This window comes from Psammomys obesus, unplaced genomic scaffold (assembly GCF_907164565.1).
Source record: "Psammomys obesus unplaced genomic scaffold, mPsaObe1.curated_primary_1811, whole genome shotgun sequence".
Classification (NCBI taxonomy): Eukaryota; Metazoa; Chordata; class Mammalia; order Rodentia; family Muridae; genus Psammomys; species Psammomys obesus.
Genome location: NW_026590675.1, coordinates 156,816 through 174,991, shown reverse-complemented (window position 1 = coordinate 174,991; position 18,176 = coordinate 156,816). Strand labels below are relative to the sequence as shown.

At 46.7% G+C, this 18,176-nt stretch overlaps 1 protein-coding gene and 1 pseudogene across 1 annotated transcript; one reads left to right on the top strand and one right to left on the bottom strand.

Moving 5' to 3' along the window:
* LOC129677603 (haloacid dehalogenase-like hydrolase domain-containing 5) overlaps window positions 1-2,240 on the top strand; it is a 9,928-nt pseudogene extending 7,688 nt beyond the window's left edge.
* A 12,327-nt stretch (window positions 2,241-14,567) lies between these two features.
* LOC129677602 (uncharacterized) lies at window positions 14,568-16,139 on the bottom strand. The gene is given in 3 exon segments (XM_055608249.1): window positions 14,568-14,932; window positions 14,935-15,427; window positions 15,429-16,139. Coding segments are annotated over 3 exon segments (1,569 nt in total).
* Between the last annotated feature and the right edge of the window lie 2,037 nt (window positions 16,140-18,176).

Here is an 18,176-nt window from a genome sequence, read left to right as displayed (position 1 = left end):
TAATAATAATAATAATAATAATAATAATAATAATAATAATAATAATAAAATTCACGTGAAAAACAAAAGAATACAAGAGGTTATGGAATCTTCCTCTGAGTTTAAGGAAAGCCACTGAAGCCAGGTGTGCAGGCAGAGAGTCCTGCATGGAGAGAGGCCATTGTGTAAAGCTGTGAAGGTGAAGCCTAGATTGCCTTGGCAACCCCAAGATGTTTGAGATGCCAGAGCTGTGGAGCCAGGGATCTCTGCAGACAGGGGTGGAACCAGGATAGAGTAGTGTGTCGCAGTCAGCAAAGCTGGAAGAGAGAGCCATCTAAATCCCTTGCCATCAGACAGAGGAATGCAGGATTTTGAGTTTCCCCTGCTGGTCCAGCGTTTCTCTCTTCCCTCTTGGAACGGTAGTATATAGTCCCGTGCCGTTGTATGTTGGAAGTATATGATTCGCTTTTTGCCTTTGCTTTTACATGGGGTTACAGTGAAGGATTGCCTTTGAGGCTCAGAAGAGATATGAACTTTGGACTTTGCGACAGTGTTGAGACTGAAAGACTATGGGGAGTTTTGAAGTTGGACTAAATGCATTTTGCATTATGATCTGACTATAAGCTTATGGGGCCAGAGACTGGAATGTGGTGGTTTGAATGAGAATGGCCCCTATAGGCTCATATGTTTGAATGCTTGGTCCCCAGTTCGTAGAACTTTTGGGGAAGAATTAGGAGGTGTGATCATATTTCAGGTGTGTCTCTGGGGGTAGGTTTTGCGGTTTCAAAAGCCCACACCAGGCCCAGTGTCTCTTTGTCTGCTGACTAAAGCTCTCAACTACTGCTCCAGCACCATGCCTGTCTGCTTCCCATGGATTAACCCTCTGAAACTGTAAGGAAGCCCCCAAATAAATGTTTTCTTTTTGTAAGAGTTCTCTTGGTCAGCGTGCGCACAGCTGGCATGATGGCTGCCCTAGGCAGGCTGGCAGTTTTCAAAGCCAATCGCCTTCTGTGGAAGTTGCCTGCATCCTTTCTACGGGGCCCCAGTGCTGCTGACCCCGAAGAAGTTACATAGTGAGCCACGCTGAGCAAGGACTCGAGGATTCTTAGTCCTGAAAAGAGCCCTACCACCTTGGCTTCTGGTTTGACACTGATGGAGTGCTGGTTCGAGGCCACAGAGTGGTCACAGCTGCTCTAGAAGCATTCAGCAAGCTGGTAAATTACCAGAAGCAGATGCGGGTACCTGTGGTTTTTGTCACCAATGCTGGGAACATCAAAACATAAAGGTATTGACAAAGCCCAGGAGCTGTCAGCTCTGCTGGAGTGGATCCAGACCGCGTCATTCTCTCACACAGTCCCATGAAACTCTTCTTGCAGCACAGCAAGCCGATGCTAGTGTCTGGGCAGGGACCCCTGGAGGAAAATGCCAGAGCACTAGGCCTCCAGAATGTAGTGACAGTAGATGAGCTGCAAATAGTTCCAGAGCTGGACATGGTGGACCTTGAGCAGTGGCTGAAGACCATGACTCCGAGGAGTGACTTTCCCTGCCACTGAAGGTAAAAGAGGCTCTGAGCCTGGAGGTCCTCCTTCTTGGGGAGCCGGTCCATTGGGAGACAAGCCTGCAGCTGATTATGGATGTCCTCCTTAGCAATAGAAACTCTGTGACTGGCTTGGCAACAACCTCCCTGTCCTAGCTAGCAAATGGATTTCCTGTGGATGGCTGGAGCTAAGAGGCCCAGGTTTGGTCATGGCACCTTTCTGCTCTGCCTGGAAGACATCTATCGGAAGGTAACAGGCAAGGAGCTGAAATACGAGGGCCTGGTGGGCAAACCCAGAATCCTCTCTTACCAGCAAGCAGATGACATGATCAGGCAGCAGGCTGAGAGGGAGGGCTGGGCTGACCCAATCAGGAAGCTCTATGTTCCAGGAGATAACCCTATGTCCGATAGCTATGAGGCCAACTTGTTCTACCAGTACCTGCAAATGGCAAAGCATGGAGGGGAGGAGCAAGGGGGACTGGTGGACTGCAGAAGCAGCAGCCTTGAGCAACCCAGAGCTGTGCCTCTATCCTGGTATGCACTGGCATATACCGTTTTCAGGACCCAGACTCCCAAGTGCCTATCCCTGGAGGAGAAGAACTTCCATTCCACCGGCACCAAGACTTCAGCTCCAGTCCAGAGCTCCTAGAGGTATCCCACGTCATTCATGATCAATGAAGCTGCGCAGCTGGTTTTCCACCAGAAGGGTTGGGCTCAAAAGTAAAGAGATGCATCAGAGGCAAAGGGCTGTTGGGGCCTGGGCCTCAGGGAATCCTGTGTGCCATGCTGTGGTCTGGGTCACAGGCATCAAGTCCCAGCCTGGCCCCTTGCCACTACTTCCTGGAATGAAGAAGAGAGCAGCTTTAGTAACTACAGAATGACCCTTGGGCAGCACTTCAGGAGGAGAGACATATTTCTGGGCCCTTCTTACGTATCTCTTGAAGTCTGACTTCAGGCCGATCCTTACCTCTGTGCCTCAGTGTCCTCTCAGTGAAGACTTTTTTTTTTTCAAGACAGAGTCTCAATATTGTAGCTCAGGCTGCTGTAGAACTCACTATATAGACCAGGCTGGCCTGAAACTTAGCAAGATTTGCCTGCCTCTGCCTCTCAAGTACTGGCATCAGAGGTGTGTGCCACCTACCCGCCTCAATAAGGACTTCTATTTTTTGTTTGTTTGTTTGTTTGTTTTCAGGGTTTCTCTCTATAGCCTTGGTTGTCCTGGACTCACTGTAGACAAGGCTGGCCTCGAACTCACAGAGATCTGTCTGCCTCTGCCTCCTGAGTGCTGGGATTACAGGCATGAGCCACAGCTCCTGGCTCAATAAGGACTTTTAAAATCTGGGGCAACAGTCTAAAATTATGTGGAAACTTCTGGAGAGCCTGTGCTCTCATTGAAGGGAGCGCTGCATGCCAGGGCGGTATGACTAACACTAGTGGTAGTTTTTACCATATTTTAGAGTGTTGCCCAGAGACTTTGGGACTTTTTTTTATTATTAAAAAACTATCCTATTATTTGTTTTTAAAAAGAGTTGCCTTGGTCATGGTGTCTTTTCACAGCAATAGAACAGTAACTAAGACAACTTCTTAACATTGCATTAAAAGTGTGTAGCTATTCTAACAGAAATATTTAAATATCACCGCTGCTGCATCCCTTATGCCATCCCCATACCCCATTTCTAATTATTCCCAAAGTTAAGGGATTTCCTCAGGTGAGGCTTCCAGTCCATGAGAACTTCAATTAATGGACCCTCAAAACACAGGAAAGAAGAAAATCACAAGATAATGAGCAGTTCGAAAATGTATCCATTCATATCCATGAGACATAATGAAAAGAGCACTCACGCTCAGGATCCAAAGCAAGGAAAATCAGCATCACTACGGATTGTGTGTTTTTCCAAAATACTTATTGAAATCTTAGCCACCAGTGTGGTATAGGAAGTGGACCTTTGGGATGTTGTTAGGCCACAAGTGTGGAGCCCTAACAAATGGGTTAGTGTCCCTATTAAAGAAATCCCGGTCAGATGAAAGTGGAGGAGGTCCTCCCCTAACAGTGGACTTGGAAAGGGGCAGGGAGGAGAGGAGGGAGGGAGGGTGGGATTAGGAGGGAATGAGGGAGCCGGATACAGCTGGGATACAGAGTTAGTAAAATGTAACTAATAATAAAAATTAAAAAAAAAAAAAGAAATCCCGAAGAGTTCTTTCTCTTTCTGCCATGCAAAGACACAAAGGAGATGTTATCTATAAACAAGGAGGCTTTTCTTAGACCTGAATCTGCAAGTGTCTGGATCCTTAACTCCTAGTCAACAATCCTTAGGCATTTCTGCTGTTTATAAGATACACAGAGTAGTTGGTCATAGTATCTCAAATGGTCTAAGATGAACATAATTATTTAAAGATATAATTACAGAGTGGGATGTTGCAGCACATACTGTAATCTCAACACACTGTAGGCTGAGGAAGGAGGATCACCATAAGTTCAAGGCCAGCCTAAGTATGATCCTAGCTCAGGAAACAATTATACAAATAAGGAAATGCAAAGAGAGAAGTGGGGAAGGTAATAGTTAGTTTCCACTTACCGTTCATATATCACACAGAATATTGAAGGTTCTTACAATAGTTGACACCTTCATACCTTAGTCTACACCACCACTCATTGTTTCCAAGACTCTGACTACAAACAAAAGCTTATTTCATTAGTCACTGCACTTTAATGCTTAAGCCAGTCCGTATAGAACTCTAGCCCATGTAATTTAATACTTAGTGAAAGGATCAGTACAGGCTAAGCATACCCCAAGACCAAGTTCTTGGCACAAAGGAGATTTATTTGCCCCAGAGGGACAAAGGGCAGGGAATAAGAGACAAAGACAGGAAATAGAGGGCAAGAGAAGAGAAAAGAAACAATGGAGAGGAGGGAGGGAAGGATATTTGTCCCAGAGGGACAAAGAACTGCCTCTAACTAGAGAAGACAGATGTGGCTCATAGGAAAATGGCAGTTTATAAAGGCAAAAGAGAACAAGGTATTTAATTTTGATTTGGCATGTCAATTAGGTGAGCCAAAGGGGGTTTTTGATTGCTGGACTTCCATACTTTGATCGCTGGACTTTGGTAGTCAGCCACAGGAGGAGGAAGTGGCCAAATAAGGGAATAGGCCTTAGTGGCTAGCTTTATACATGTAATCTAACGGTTTTTAGCAAGGCAGTGGAAATGGCAGAGAAGGGAAAAGCCTGCCAGAGCCATGTTTACCACACTTGGGTCTACTAGAACGCCTCAGTTAGTGCTCTGAAAAATAAAATTGTATTCATACATATTTCTGCATATAATTTTGTAGATTAAACACTAAGATTATGTGTGTCTAATGGAAGTTTTGGTTTCTTTAAAAACTCAGTTTTGTTATGTAAATATGTTTTTGTCTTAATCCGAGTGTGGGATTTTAGTTTGGGCTTTAGTTTGTCCACAGCTGATAACTACCTCCTGTGAGGTATGGTCTTTGCCAGCTGGTAATAGCCTGCCTCATGCAGCATGGAGAAGGGTGTGGTCTAGGACTCTCAGGGGTATAATAGGAGAGCCCAGAAAGAGAAGTTGTGGCAGTTTGGAGAAACCAGAGATGGACAGTGTGACAGTTTGGAGAGAAATGGGAGAGACGCTTAGTGGCAAAGAGGCTCAGAGGAAATAGTCAGAGATAAACAGAGGAGATTGCTTGCTGCATTTGCTGTTGATAGAGACTGGTAATGCCCCCCCACCAAGAACCCATTGACTCTAAACAGCCAGAAGAAGTAAAGGGGTCTGTGCCTCCTCACCCCACTAAACTTCTCTTTCCTACCTAGGGTTTTGGGAGGGTTGGCAGGAAAAGGCTTTAAGAAACCTGAAATAAAATAGAGTTTAAAAAATAGCACAACATATGTGATTATTTTAATTGGTAAATATAAATGTATTAGCAAAATATGAGCATATTATGCATATAAAGCATAAAGTAGCAGGGTTCAAGCAAATATACTTTAAATATTTATGCAAGTATTTATTGAATTATATGTATATTAAAGCTCACTATTTTATTTTGCTCAAAGAATTTCATGTAGGAAAAATATCTCTTACTCTAGTTATCCTACATTTTGAAAAAAGTTAAAAACTTAAAATATTTTTAAAAGAAAAAAAATTGTGTCATCAGATCCATTTTAATAAGGCTGACTAATGTTGCTAAGTATATAACACTGTCTAATACCAAATTACAGTCAAAATAAATTGCTAAGAAAAGATAATAACCCCAACTATAATTTTAGTTTTGTCAGATATAAAAGCTGAATATTACTCCCAGTCTACATTTTTCTGGAAAGATTGTTCATTACCCATTCATCTGGCTTAGAGAGTTAATGCCTTATGCTCTCACCATTTTGACAACAATTTGGTCTTCACAAGGCCAAAGGATGAAGGTGTCAGCTCTTGTAAGAACCTTTCATATCTGGGATGACATTTAAACTGTAAGTGGAGCCCCGCCGTTACCTCCTCCTTCTCCTTTCACACAGGTGCCTTTTCCTCTATTGTCTGTGCAGAAAGAGGGCTTGTCATCTGTTTGTTTTGAGTCATCTGCTTGGCTCTTCCTTTTCTGCTTTGTGAGCTCCTGCTCTGGGCCATCACCTGTGTCTCTGTCCTCCATGTATCAATTTGTTGGCATGGATCAGAGAACAGTAATATAGAGTGTATCAACTGCCCATGCCCTCAACACCCCTGGAAACACAGCTTACAGTGTATTTAAGACTACTGGCCAGCTGGGGATATCACAATGGCATTGCAAGAAAGGACAAGGACTCCAGAGTCCAAAGGAAAAGTGTAGAAGACATGAAACATTTCCTTTAAGAGGGTGGGGTCCCTTTGAAGTTGTGCTCCAATTCTCAGCTTCACACCCTGGTCTCCAGAGTTACTGTCACACACACACCCTTCCAGAGACAGAGCACCCCTTTCTCCTAACTTTAAATGTTTAACACACATTCTCAATCAAAAAAAAAAAAAAAACCCAAAACAAAACAACAACAACAACAAAAAAACCTCTGAGGTTAGCATTATGCCAGAGGTACATAGCGGATACCGCCCCTGCTCAGCTCCCTTAGAATCTGTTTTTAGGAAATGAGGGAGTGGGATACAGCTGGGATACAGAGTTAGTAAACTGTAACTAATAATAAAAATTTAAAAAAATTTAAAAATCCCTTTTTAGTTCTGGACTTCTATTCCTCGGTGTGCTTTTTCTAATGGTCTGTACCAGTGAATCTTTTTGGAAGACTGATCTACGGGTACTTAAGGTACTTTAAGGAGCTAGGAACAGGTGGATGAAAGCCTAACTTTATGGCTTGAAGTCAAGTCAGAGTCCTAATTCATACTCCAGGGCACCTAGCAGTGTCAGCGAGGCTAAGGCTTCTGTCTGAATCCCACCCATATCTTATTCTTCTTCCTTGTCCAATTTCCTTAAGCACCAACTTAAAAAAAACCAAAACCACTTTCATATGAATCTTCATCTCCTGGGCTTCTGGAAAAGTGACCTAAATTTTATTATTATTATTATTATTATTATTATTATTATTATTATTATCATTATTATCATCATCATTATTATTATTATTGACAAAGGTTCCCTAGTTCTTAAGCCCTGGGCTAGTCTGTGGTGTTACATGTCAAATCCTTCTGGGTTTTCTCTCCACTGGGTTGGGGTAAAACTGCACACTATTCCTCTAGTCTTCAACTGGATAAATTCTGGACAAAATGAACACTTGGCCCAGGAAAAAAAAAAAAAAACAGTAATAGATTTAAATCTTATGAAAGAGGACAAACTTTCCACAAAGGCAATACAGAATATTTACATGTTTATGGCATTCCAATTCTGCAACACATCTCTATCTCCTGTCAAGATGTCATGGGAAAAGAACCCTTTACATGCCCTTATGAGGGAACAAGCCAATTACCTTGACGGTTGTTTTCGGTAGCGCAGTTTCAGAGGGGACTTTGATATGACAATCACCTTGACTTTTCTTGATCTAGTAGTTCCCCACCTATGGTATCTATAACGATAGCTCTAGCATTGTCTGGAAACTGATTACAAAGGCAAAGGTGGAGGCCTTATCCCAGACTTGCAGGCATCAGAAATCTTGGGGTCAGGGACTGGAGAGATGGTTCAGTGTTTAAAAGCACATGCTTTTAAAAGACCTGGGTTCAGTTCCCTGCACCCACATGGTGGCTCACAGACATTTGTAACTCCAGTTTCGAGAGATCTGATGTACTAGTTTGACCCCTGAGAGCATCAGGCATCTGCATCAGGTGCACATAAACACATGCAGGCAAAAACACTCACACACATAAAATAAATCTAAAAAGAAAGAAAAAAAGTTTGGGGTCACAGGTGGACCCAATGGGCTGCAATTTAACAACCCCCTCAAGGATGCCTCTAATCTGTCTTTTTTTATGTAAACGTGAAGGAGGCCTCAAAAAGTGTTAATGTCCTTGTGTTAACATAAACAACTTGATGCAGCTGTAAGACAAACCCAAATACACCTGAAAGCTCACTATGTTGTAGTCTTTGGTAAGGGACTGTGGTAACAATGGGAAGGGCCTTAACTAGAATCTGCAATTGCTTCTTGTTTCACAAAGGAGAAGTGTGGTAGCTTCTCCGGTCCTGGAAATGATATTTTAACTATAAATGATTACTGTTTTATGGAAATTTTTAATGCTGTCTCCTGGGCTCTTAAACTTGATAAAGTTCCAAAGGGCTGGAAGACAAGGTGTATTTGGAATGGCAGTGTTACAGTAAAAAATGGAATTCTCCTCTAGTAGGAGACAAGGCACTGTCTTCTTTCTTATGCTTTAATTCAATTGAGCAGAACAGTCACCAGGCCAAGGGATGGCTCCTCAGGAAGGCAGGTCCACCTTAAACTTTCCTTATAATAGTATGAACAATAATTAGCTCTTTGGTAAGATAATGTATTTTTCCTTTCCAGAATTCCTGTTCCCTATTCCCTAGTACAGTCTATGCAAACTACCATGAGGTTCTGTTGGGTCTGCCTGCCTTTCTCAGCCCTGACCCAGAAAGGTCTAACTTTTCCCTTCTTTTTCTTTCAAATGCTGCATAGAGCCTAAGGATGCTCTATAGCACTTTTGCTAAAAGTTCCCCTCCTCATTGTGTGGCTACCCTCCATTCCAACTTAACTCAAACTGCATGGTTTTATTTTCATTCTTGGTCTCCATCTTCTTCCTCCAAACAAGTGCTGAGATTTACAGCTTCCGTGTCCTGGGGGTTTTCTTTTAAATACTAATAAAATTGCCTTTGAGCTTTTATTTGAATCCATCCTTAATTTATTAGTGAGCCTAAGAACCCCAAGAGGGGACACCAATTTCTCCAGTAACATGTGGTATCTCTGCTTGGTCTCCCCCAAATTTCTGGTAATAGTAGAAGATAGAGTGTATGAAATGCTTTGGATGAATCACAAAAAAAAACCTGAAAAGATTGGGTCAGGTGCCAATCAAGTGCACTAAGTCTACAAAGGTTGGGGGTTTGATTTCGATTTTTAGAAAGAATATTTTATGCTAATGCCTATTTATTTGTTTATTTGCTTGTTTGTTTGTTTATTTATTTATTTATTTATTTATTTATTTATTTATTTATTTAGGTTTTTCAAGACAGGGTTTCTCTGTGTAGCCTTGACTGTCCTGGACTCTGTAGATCAGGCTGGCCTTAAACTCACAGAGATCCTCATGCCTCTCCCTCCCTGATTAGAGATGTGTGCCACCGTGCCCAACATGCCCATTTGTTTTAAGAGGTTGGATTTAAACATCTTTTAGGAGTATAAGCAGCAGACTAATTCATAAACAGGAAGATTCGAGATATATATATATATATATATATATATATATATTTTAAGTCTTAGAAAATTGTTTGTTTTGTTGTTGTTTTGCTTTGGACTTCAAAGGACACCTTACACCTTTAGCTTTTTTGCAAGAGTTCTGTATTTTGTTTCTTCTTCCTTTTGAAAGACTCCTGCTTGAGCCTCTCTAGACGGGGAGACCCCGCTTCCCAAGGAACAGCGAGACCAGCCTTCGGATGCAAGCCGCAAGAGGTTTATTTCGATACACGGGTACCCGGGGCGACAAAGCCTTTCGGAAGACTTGCGCGCCTCTCGGTTGGGGTGACGGGTTTTTATAGGGCTCGGGAGCAAGAAGCACGGTTACAGAAGCGAGAAGCATAGTTACAGGGATCTAATTGGGTGGTTTGAACAAAGCCATAGTTGCGTCACGTACCCGGAACAGGGAAGGCGGGAAGGCAGATGTGAGCCGAGTCACGTACCCGGAACAGGGGAGGCGGGAAGGCAGATGTGAGCCGAGTCACGTACCCGGCCCTTATCTCGGGTACCCAGAGTGTTTTTATCAGGGGCTTTCTGTTTCCCCTCATAGGCCAGGTGCCCAACCGCAGATATCCTGCTGTTGGACATCTGTCCTGCCTTGCTTCTGACCTTGTACCGTTTCAGTCTTGCAAAATAGTGTTGCCAGCATTATGCTAGGGCTTTATTCTTTCATTCCCCCATTTTTCTTCTAGCTTAGAATGGAATCCTTCATTCTACGGGTCTAGGGAGAGTCAATCTCCGTCTCCAGCTACTTGAGTTGATGATACTGCTGGGTTAGCACTAACGTCTGTATGACGGAGAGCCGGTCCTTTATAAACTGAACTAGCCGATTTAGGATACAAGGCCCAACTAGTAGAATCAGGAGAATTATGATTAGGGGACCCATAATGGAGGAGATCAGGGTGGTGATCCAGGGGGACCGACTAAACCATCTCTCGTACCAGCTCTGTCCTGACTCAAAGAATTGCTGTCTCTGTCTGAGTCTTTCTCTGAGTTTAGCCATGTTATCCCTTACCAATCCAGTATGGTCAGCATAAAAGCAACATTCTTCCTTTAGAGCTGCACACAGTCCTCCTTCTTGTAAGAAGAGGATATCTAGCCCCCTTCTATTCTGCAAGACTACTTCCGAAAGGGAGGTCAAGGATTTTTCCAGAGCACTAACTGATTCTAATGCTTGCAAGTCGGTGTGCATGGCCTGTTGCAGTTGTCGGAACTGAGTAGTTTCTACCAGGGCAGCAGAGCCAGTCCCTACTCTGGCTGCGATACCCCCGACTGTGAGTCCCCCTAGTATTAAGGCCAAAGTTAAAGATACAGGCTCCCTAGAGTACCGGGTGATCCCCTCAAAATGTTTGTAGACGTATTCAGATTCATGGTAGACAACTTTAGGCCAGAGCTCAATGAGGACACAAAAGTCAGAGTTCTGGTTGAGAATTAATGCGGATACACAGGGTGCTAAGCCGGAGCTGCAAGCCCAATAGGTCCCACTGGGGCCCGTTAGGTAGTAGGAGCCTGGGTGGATCCTGGAGGTTGAGTTGCAAAGTTTTTGGTGAGTTTTGGGGACTGACCCGATACAGGTTCCCCGGCCAGACACTTCAGATAGAGTTAGCCTATGTTGGGAGGTCGAAGCACAGTATGGGGGGGGGGGTATGGTGTAGTTTACAAGGTCCCCCGTCACCGCAACCCCTTCGTAGTAAGGGGGAGTCGAGACCAGGCATAGCCAGCATTCTTGGGTTTTGTTAGGGTCAGTATAATTAAGCGTCTGGAAGGCTCCTGCAACTAAATCAAGAAGTCTGTCTCCTGTGCCGGGTCTGGGAGGTCGGTGGGTGGCATTCGTACTTAGCGAGGTAGGAGGGGAAGAAGCACTAAGGGCTGTTAGGGGCTGGGATGGAGCCTTCGGAGGAGAGGGTGGCTTTTGGTCCAGTAAGACCGAGTTGGGCCCCACAGGCAGGGTGACCAGGGGTGTTTTCTTGAGCTGAATCCGGAAGGTAAGCCCCATGTCTCTTCCTTCCATGTAGAGCCTAAGGCCTCATTGGAAACCCCGGCTAACCCAATCTTGTTGCTGTCCAGGCGCGGTAAAGGTAATACTTAGGGGATTGCACCACCCTTTCGCAGTTCCCCGGGCTTGACGCCGTTGTTTTAAACGGTCCGGGATGTGATTGGGGGTCGCACCAGGCTCACGGTCTTTTCTTTTAACAATTATGTAATCCCAGCTGGAGGAAGGTTGCCAGTAAGTATCCCCAGTGGTCTCACACCCCCAGGAGGCGCAGAAATAATCATTAGCCCACCCACATTTATAATTGAGACCCTTGCTTCTATGAGCTCCTGGGCAAATATAAATCCCCAACTGGCCATGTAAGTCAGCTCTTTCAATATCATTGCGGCAGCCGGGGACTATAGGACGGCGTGCCGGTAACTGAGGGGCGGCTGATCCCGGGCTGTAAAGGACCTCTGCCGTTCCCCAATCGGGGTGAGCCCCAAGGGCAAGGGCGCAGAGGTCAACCTCCAGGGTAGGCCAATGTGGCAAGACTCCGAATTGAGAGCTGGAGTTAACTATATCATCAGCCTGATTTTTAATAATCCAGGTAAAGTTGTGAATCTGGTGTGGAGACCCCAGTGCTGTCCTCATGCCCAGAAGGATACATAAGCCTATTAGGGCCCCCCCCCCCCCCGAGCCAGTCTTATCTTTAGTGGATTTTGGGTGCGATGGAGTTTCCATGAGGAGGCTGGAGTCTGATCTTGCTTTGCGTCGCGATGAGCCGCTTTGGCATGGGAGGTGTGTACCCACGCTGCGATACCGTCGACCTTGAGCGCCATCGGGGTTGTTAGCAACACAGTATATGGTCCTTTCCAGCGGGTTCCAAGTTCTTGGTTTGATGTCGGCGGACCCAAACTGTGTCTCCGATCTGGAACGGATGCGGCACCACCGGTCGGTTTAGCTGTTCCTGGTATGCAGCAGCGATGGGTTTCCAGACTTCTTTCTGGACAATCTGCAGTGCCTGAAAATGAGCTTTTAGAGAGGGGCTGTCAGCAAAGGAGGCTATATAGGGATCAAAGAAATTAATGGCCGGTGGTGGGGCTCCATACAGGATCTCGAAAGGAGTGAGTCCATGGGGGCCCGGGGTGTTCCGGGCCCGGTATAGGGCCAGTGGGAGGAGGACCACCCAGTCTCTAGAGCCAGTTGCCAGCGTTAATTTGGATAAGGTCTCCTTGATAGTTTTGTTCATTCGTTCTACCTGCCCTGAGCTTTGGGGACGGTATGCACAATGTAATTTCCAATTGATCCCCAACAGTTTGGCCACTAACTGACTTACCTGGGAGACAAAGGCAGGGCCATTATCAGAGCCCAACGCCTGGGGCATGCCATACCTGGGGAAGATTTCTTCCAGAAGCTTTTTGGTGACTACTTTAGCAGTTTCATGTTTGGTGGGGTAGGCTTCTACCCATCCCGAGAAGGTGTCCACAAATACCAGTAAGAACCGATATCCATAGAGTCCAGGTTTTACCTCTGTGAAGTCAATCTCCCAGTGGGTGCCGGGGCGATGTCCCCGGATCCTGGTCCCCGGGCCTACCCTATGGCGTCCTGCATTTACTTGGGCGCATGCTGTGCACTCTTCAGCCACTTGCTGTAGAAATTTATCCCTCCCCAGCAAATAGTAGGAGCTTTCCTCCCTTTCTAAGAGGGTTTTTATTTTCCTGGAGCTAAGGTGAGTCAGTCTGTGGAGGTATTTGATCAGGTTACGAGTCTGTTGCAGGGGCCACACAGGTTTTTCTTTGAAAGTCCAGAGTCTTAGCACAGGATTGTAAGTGGCCTCCATTTCTTTTAGGAGGTTCTGATCTTTCTCACTATAGTGGAAGGGGGATTCCTGAATGGAGGGGACCTCTGCCTCGGCCGATTTTATAGCCAGGAGCTGGGAGGTACCTGGGCTTCCTCGCATCGCCGCTTCTCGGGCAGTTATGTCCGCCAAGCGGTTGCCCCTGGCTTCTCGGCTGTCTCCCTTTTGGTGGCCGAGGCAATGGATGATGCTCAGTTTTGAGGGTAAAAACAATGCTTTAAGCAAGGCCAATATTTTAACTTTATTTTTTATTTGTTTTCCTTCCGAGGTTAGCAACCCTCTTCTCCGATATATCTCCCCATGGATGTGAGCAGTGGCAGAGGCATAGCGGCTGTCGGTATAAACGTTGAGCTTCTTACCTCCTGCCATCCGGAGGGCCTGAGTTAGGGCGATGAGTTCAGCCCGCTGCGCCGAAGTGCCAGGTGGTAGGGCCTTAGCCCAAATTACCTCAGTCTCGGTGGTGACCACGGCCCCTGCTCTCCGTTCTCCGTTATCCAGAAAGCTGCTCCTGTCGGTGTACCGGGTGAAGTCGGCGTCAGGGAGGGGCTGGTCGGTCAGGTCAGGCTGGGTGCCATGTACCTCTGCGAGTATCTGGAGACAGTCATGAGTTTGTGGACCCTCCGGTAGGGGAAGCAGTGATGCCGGATTGAGAGCTACTATAGGGCCAAAGTATACTCGATCAGTGTCCAGCAGTAGAGCCTGGTAGTGGGTCATGCGGGCATTGGAAAGCCATCGGCCCGGAGGTTGTTTGACCAGGGCTTCCACTGCATGAGGAGCCAAAATTGTTATCGGCTGTCCCATAGTCAGCTTGCCAGAGTCTTTAGTCAAGAGGGCAATTGTTGCCACCATCCTCAGGCAGGGTGGCCATCCCAAGGCCACCGGGTCAAGTTTCTTGGACAGGTAGGCTATCGGACGCCTCCATGGTCCCAGTTTTTGGATCAGGACTCCTTTAGCATATCCCTGTTTTTCATCTACAAACAGTTCGAAGGGCTTGTTTAAGTCCGGAAGCCCCATCGCGGGGGAGCTTAGCAGGGCCTCTTTTATGGCTGCATAGGCTCTCTGCTGCTCATCTCCCCAACAGAGGATAAGGGCAATCAGGAACATGTAAAAAGGAGTGAGTCACCTTACCAGTGGCGAGTTGTACTCTTCTTTCAGTTGTCCATCGGTACCTTTTCCCTCCGGTGGCTCCTTGAACCCATGCTGATTTGTCAGTCAGGGGTCCCGATGAGGTGGTGAGCACCGAATGCTGGGCTCCGGTGTCCACCAGGAAGGTGACGGGTTGCCCCCCCACATTAAGGGTTATCCTGGGTTCGGGGGGGGGGGCTCCTGACCCTGACTTCCCTAATCCTCCAGGTTTAGCAGGGTAGCCTGGGGCTTAGGCTTCCGTGGCCCTTTTGGTCTCTTTGGGCAGTTTCGGACCCAGTGCCCTTTTTCCTTGCAGTAGGCGCATTGATCTTTGTCTACCCGAGGACCCCTGCAGTCTCCCAGGCCCTGTCTATCCTGTCTCTGTCCTGTCACTACAGTGGCCAGCAATTTGCTAAATTCCCTATTCCTCTTGCGGTCTCTAATGTCCTCTCTCTCTTCTGCCTCTTTTCTCAAACTTTCGTCTCTCTCTTCCTGAGTCTCTCTCTTGTAGAAAATCCGCTCCGCCTCTTTCAACAAATCCTGGATTGTACTTTCCCTTAAGTTCTCAAGCCTTTCTAAAATTTTTTGATATCCGGGGCAGACTGCCAGATGAAGGACATGGCCACATTTATAGCCTGGTTAGGGTCCTCCGGATCATAGGGGGTGTACACATGATAGGCTTCCTTTAGTCGTTCTAGGAAGGCGGAGGGAGATTCCTCTGACCCTTGGGTCACTAACTTAACCTGGGCCAAATTAGTGGGGCGCTTTGCAGCCCCATGGAGACCCGCTATCAACAACTGATGATAGAGACGTAAGTGATTCCTACCGTCCTCCGTGGCGAAGTTCCAATCAGATTGTTCCAAGGGGAAGGCCTTGTTGATCTCGTTTGGCAACTGAGTAGGCTGCCCGTTATCCCCCGGAACGTTTTTACGGGCTTCCAAAATGACCCGTTGCTTCTCCTCGGTGGTCAGGAGGGCCTGTAACAGCTGCTGACAATCGTCCCAGGTGGGCTGGTGGGTTACTAAAATGGACTCGATTAAAGCAGTAAGTCTAGAAGGGTCCCTAGTGAAAGGGGGGGGTATTGTTTTTCCAGTTATATAGATCTGAAGCGGAAAAAGGCCAGTATTGGAGCTGGCCGTCGGGTCCCGCTCGTAATGGGAGAGCCTGAGATGTGGGATCTGGAGGGGCCTCTCGGCGCTCTCTCAATCGCCCCGCCATCAGGGAAGGAGCCGGTTCCTCCTGGGGTCTGGCTACGGCGGCTTCTCCCGGCTCTTGGTCCCTATAGGGAGGAGGTTCTTCAGTCAGCAGGTCCAACAAGGGGCCATCGTCTGCTGGCAGTACCGGGGGCGTCGGTGTCTTTTTGCCCCCTGGATCACGTCCTTGGGTCTGCTTTGTTATAGCTGGGTAGAGGGCAGACTTAGAGGGTGTGGGGACCAGTGGAGGAGGTAGGGCAGGGGCAGAGGGAACAGCAAGGGGGCTGGGGGTGACAAACGGCTTGACCCATGAGGGTGGTTCCCGGGCCAGGGCTTCCCAAGTAACAATGTAGGGTACCTGGTCCGGGTGGCCGTATGGCCCTAAATCCATGACTTTCGCCTTAACCTGCAAAATAATATCTAGGTTAAAGGTGCCATCTCGTGGCCAGCCGACGTTAAATGTTGGCCATTCTGAGGAGCAGAAGGTGTCCCATTTTCCTTTTCGGATCTCTACAGAGTGACTACAAGCGATGTTCCGGGTGTCCTTCCAGTGCTGTAGAGTGAGGCTTAAGGGGGTAGTTAGAGACTGTCCCATGGTTTCAGAGAGACTAACACCAAACACAAACCCGACGAACAATAGGCAGACAGTGACACAAACGCAGCACGCGACACGATTCTGGCGCCAAACCAAAAGCAAAACTTCAGATGGAGACTGTGAAGAGGGTCCGGATCCCCCGTCTCCCAAAAGAGACACGTAGCCCTCAGACAGGGGCGAAGCCCCAAAAAGTCCGGGTTGGGTCGTGTCTCCAAACAGACGGGCCCCCAAAATCGGGCCCCCAGACACTCCTGGGATGTCTCCCAAGAGTTGCGGAAAAGAAGTCCGAGCTCGTCAGCTCCTTCTAGTTTCCGCCTAATACAGAGCGACTCAGCTGAATCGTACAAATCTCAAGAGATAGAACAGGCAACAAACACATGATGGAACGAGGACAAGAGACACTCTGCTGGCCAGCTTACCTCCCGATGATGGGTCGGTGGTCCCTGGGCGGGGGTCTCAATTAAATCTTGGTGGGACATCCAAATGAAAGACTCCCGCTCGAGCCTCTCTAGACGGGGAGACCCCGCTTCCCAAGGAACAGCGAGACCAGCCTTCGGATGCAAGCCGCAAGAGGTTTATTTCGATACACGGGTACCCGGGGCGACAAAGCCTTTCGGAAGACTTGCGCGCCTCTCGGTTGGGGTGACGGGTTTTTATAGGGCTCGGGAGCAAGAAGCACGGTTACAGAAGCGAGAAGCGTAGTTACAGGGATCTAATTGGGTGGTTTGAACAAAGCCATAGTTGTGTCACGTACTCGGAACAGGGAAGGCGGGAAGGCAGATGTGAGCCGAGTCACGTACCCGGAACAGGGGAGGCGGGAAGGCAGATGTGAGCCGAGTCACGTACCCGGCCCTTATCTCGGGTACCCAGAGTGTTTTTATCAGGGGCTTTCCGTTTCCCCTCATAGGCCAGGTGCCCAACCGCAGATATCCTGCTGTTGGACATCTGTCCTGCCTTGCTTCTGACCTTGTACCATTTCAGTCTTGCAAAATAGTGTTGCCAGCATTATGCTAGGGCTTTATTCTTTCACTTTGTCATGTATGTTCATCTTAGTTGTTTTCTGGTCAGTGACATTTTCATGATTCAGGTAGATCCAGGTGTCCTTATGCACAGCCTTTGAGGTCACTACTAATACAGGAAGCTTAAGTACTTGAGAGATTGTAAATGTTGAAGTACAGTGAGTTTACTTATGGATAAGGGAAAGCCTGTGGGTTAAGTGTCCTCAAAGTAACTGTCAAGTAATACTTCACAGACTATAGGAGTACAGCCATCCCTTTCTAAGTATCAGGTGGAGATTGGTTGCAGCATTTCTGGGTGAGTACCCAAGTCTCATGTATAAACTCCCATAGTATTTGCACAGAACTCACACGTGTCCTTCTGTAGACTTATGACATCTCTTCTTTAGAATGCCTACCACACAGCAAATGTGAAAATAGATGCCATAGTGTATTGTTGAAGGAATAATGACAAAGGGCAATGTTTGCAATGCCCAATGCAGATAGAATTTTTTTTCAAATATTTCCTATCTACGGTTGGTAGAACCTATGAATGTGGAACCCACAGATACAGAAGAATGACTGTATTGACAAGTTTCTTGGCATTTGAGGAATACACAAGGAAGAACAGCCCCTTTGGACACTCTCTTGAACTAAAAGCAAGGGTATGTTCAGACAAAACTGGAGCATTCTCCAGAGTGGCTGCTTAAACAAGGCCGAGTTCAAAATTGGCCCTAAGGAAGCTGGGAACAGGCAATTTGCTGAACCCCTTGTCTGGCTTGGGTTTCAGGAACTGTGTTGACCCATCAAGTCTTTTGGGTTGACCCCAGATATACAGGCTGAAAGTAGCCATGTTTCTATCAACAAGCTTCCTCCCTACCCTTATTTAATTTAACTTTTTTTATTGATTCTTTGTGAATCTCACATCATGCACCCCAATCCCACTCATCTCCCTGTCCCTCCATAGCTTCCCTTTGCCCTTGCAACCTTCCCCTCAAAAGAAAAAAAAACATTAGAAAAAAACATCTTGCCGTGGAAGCTG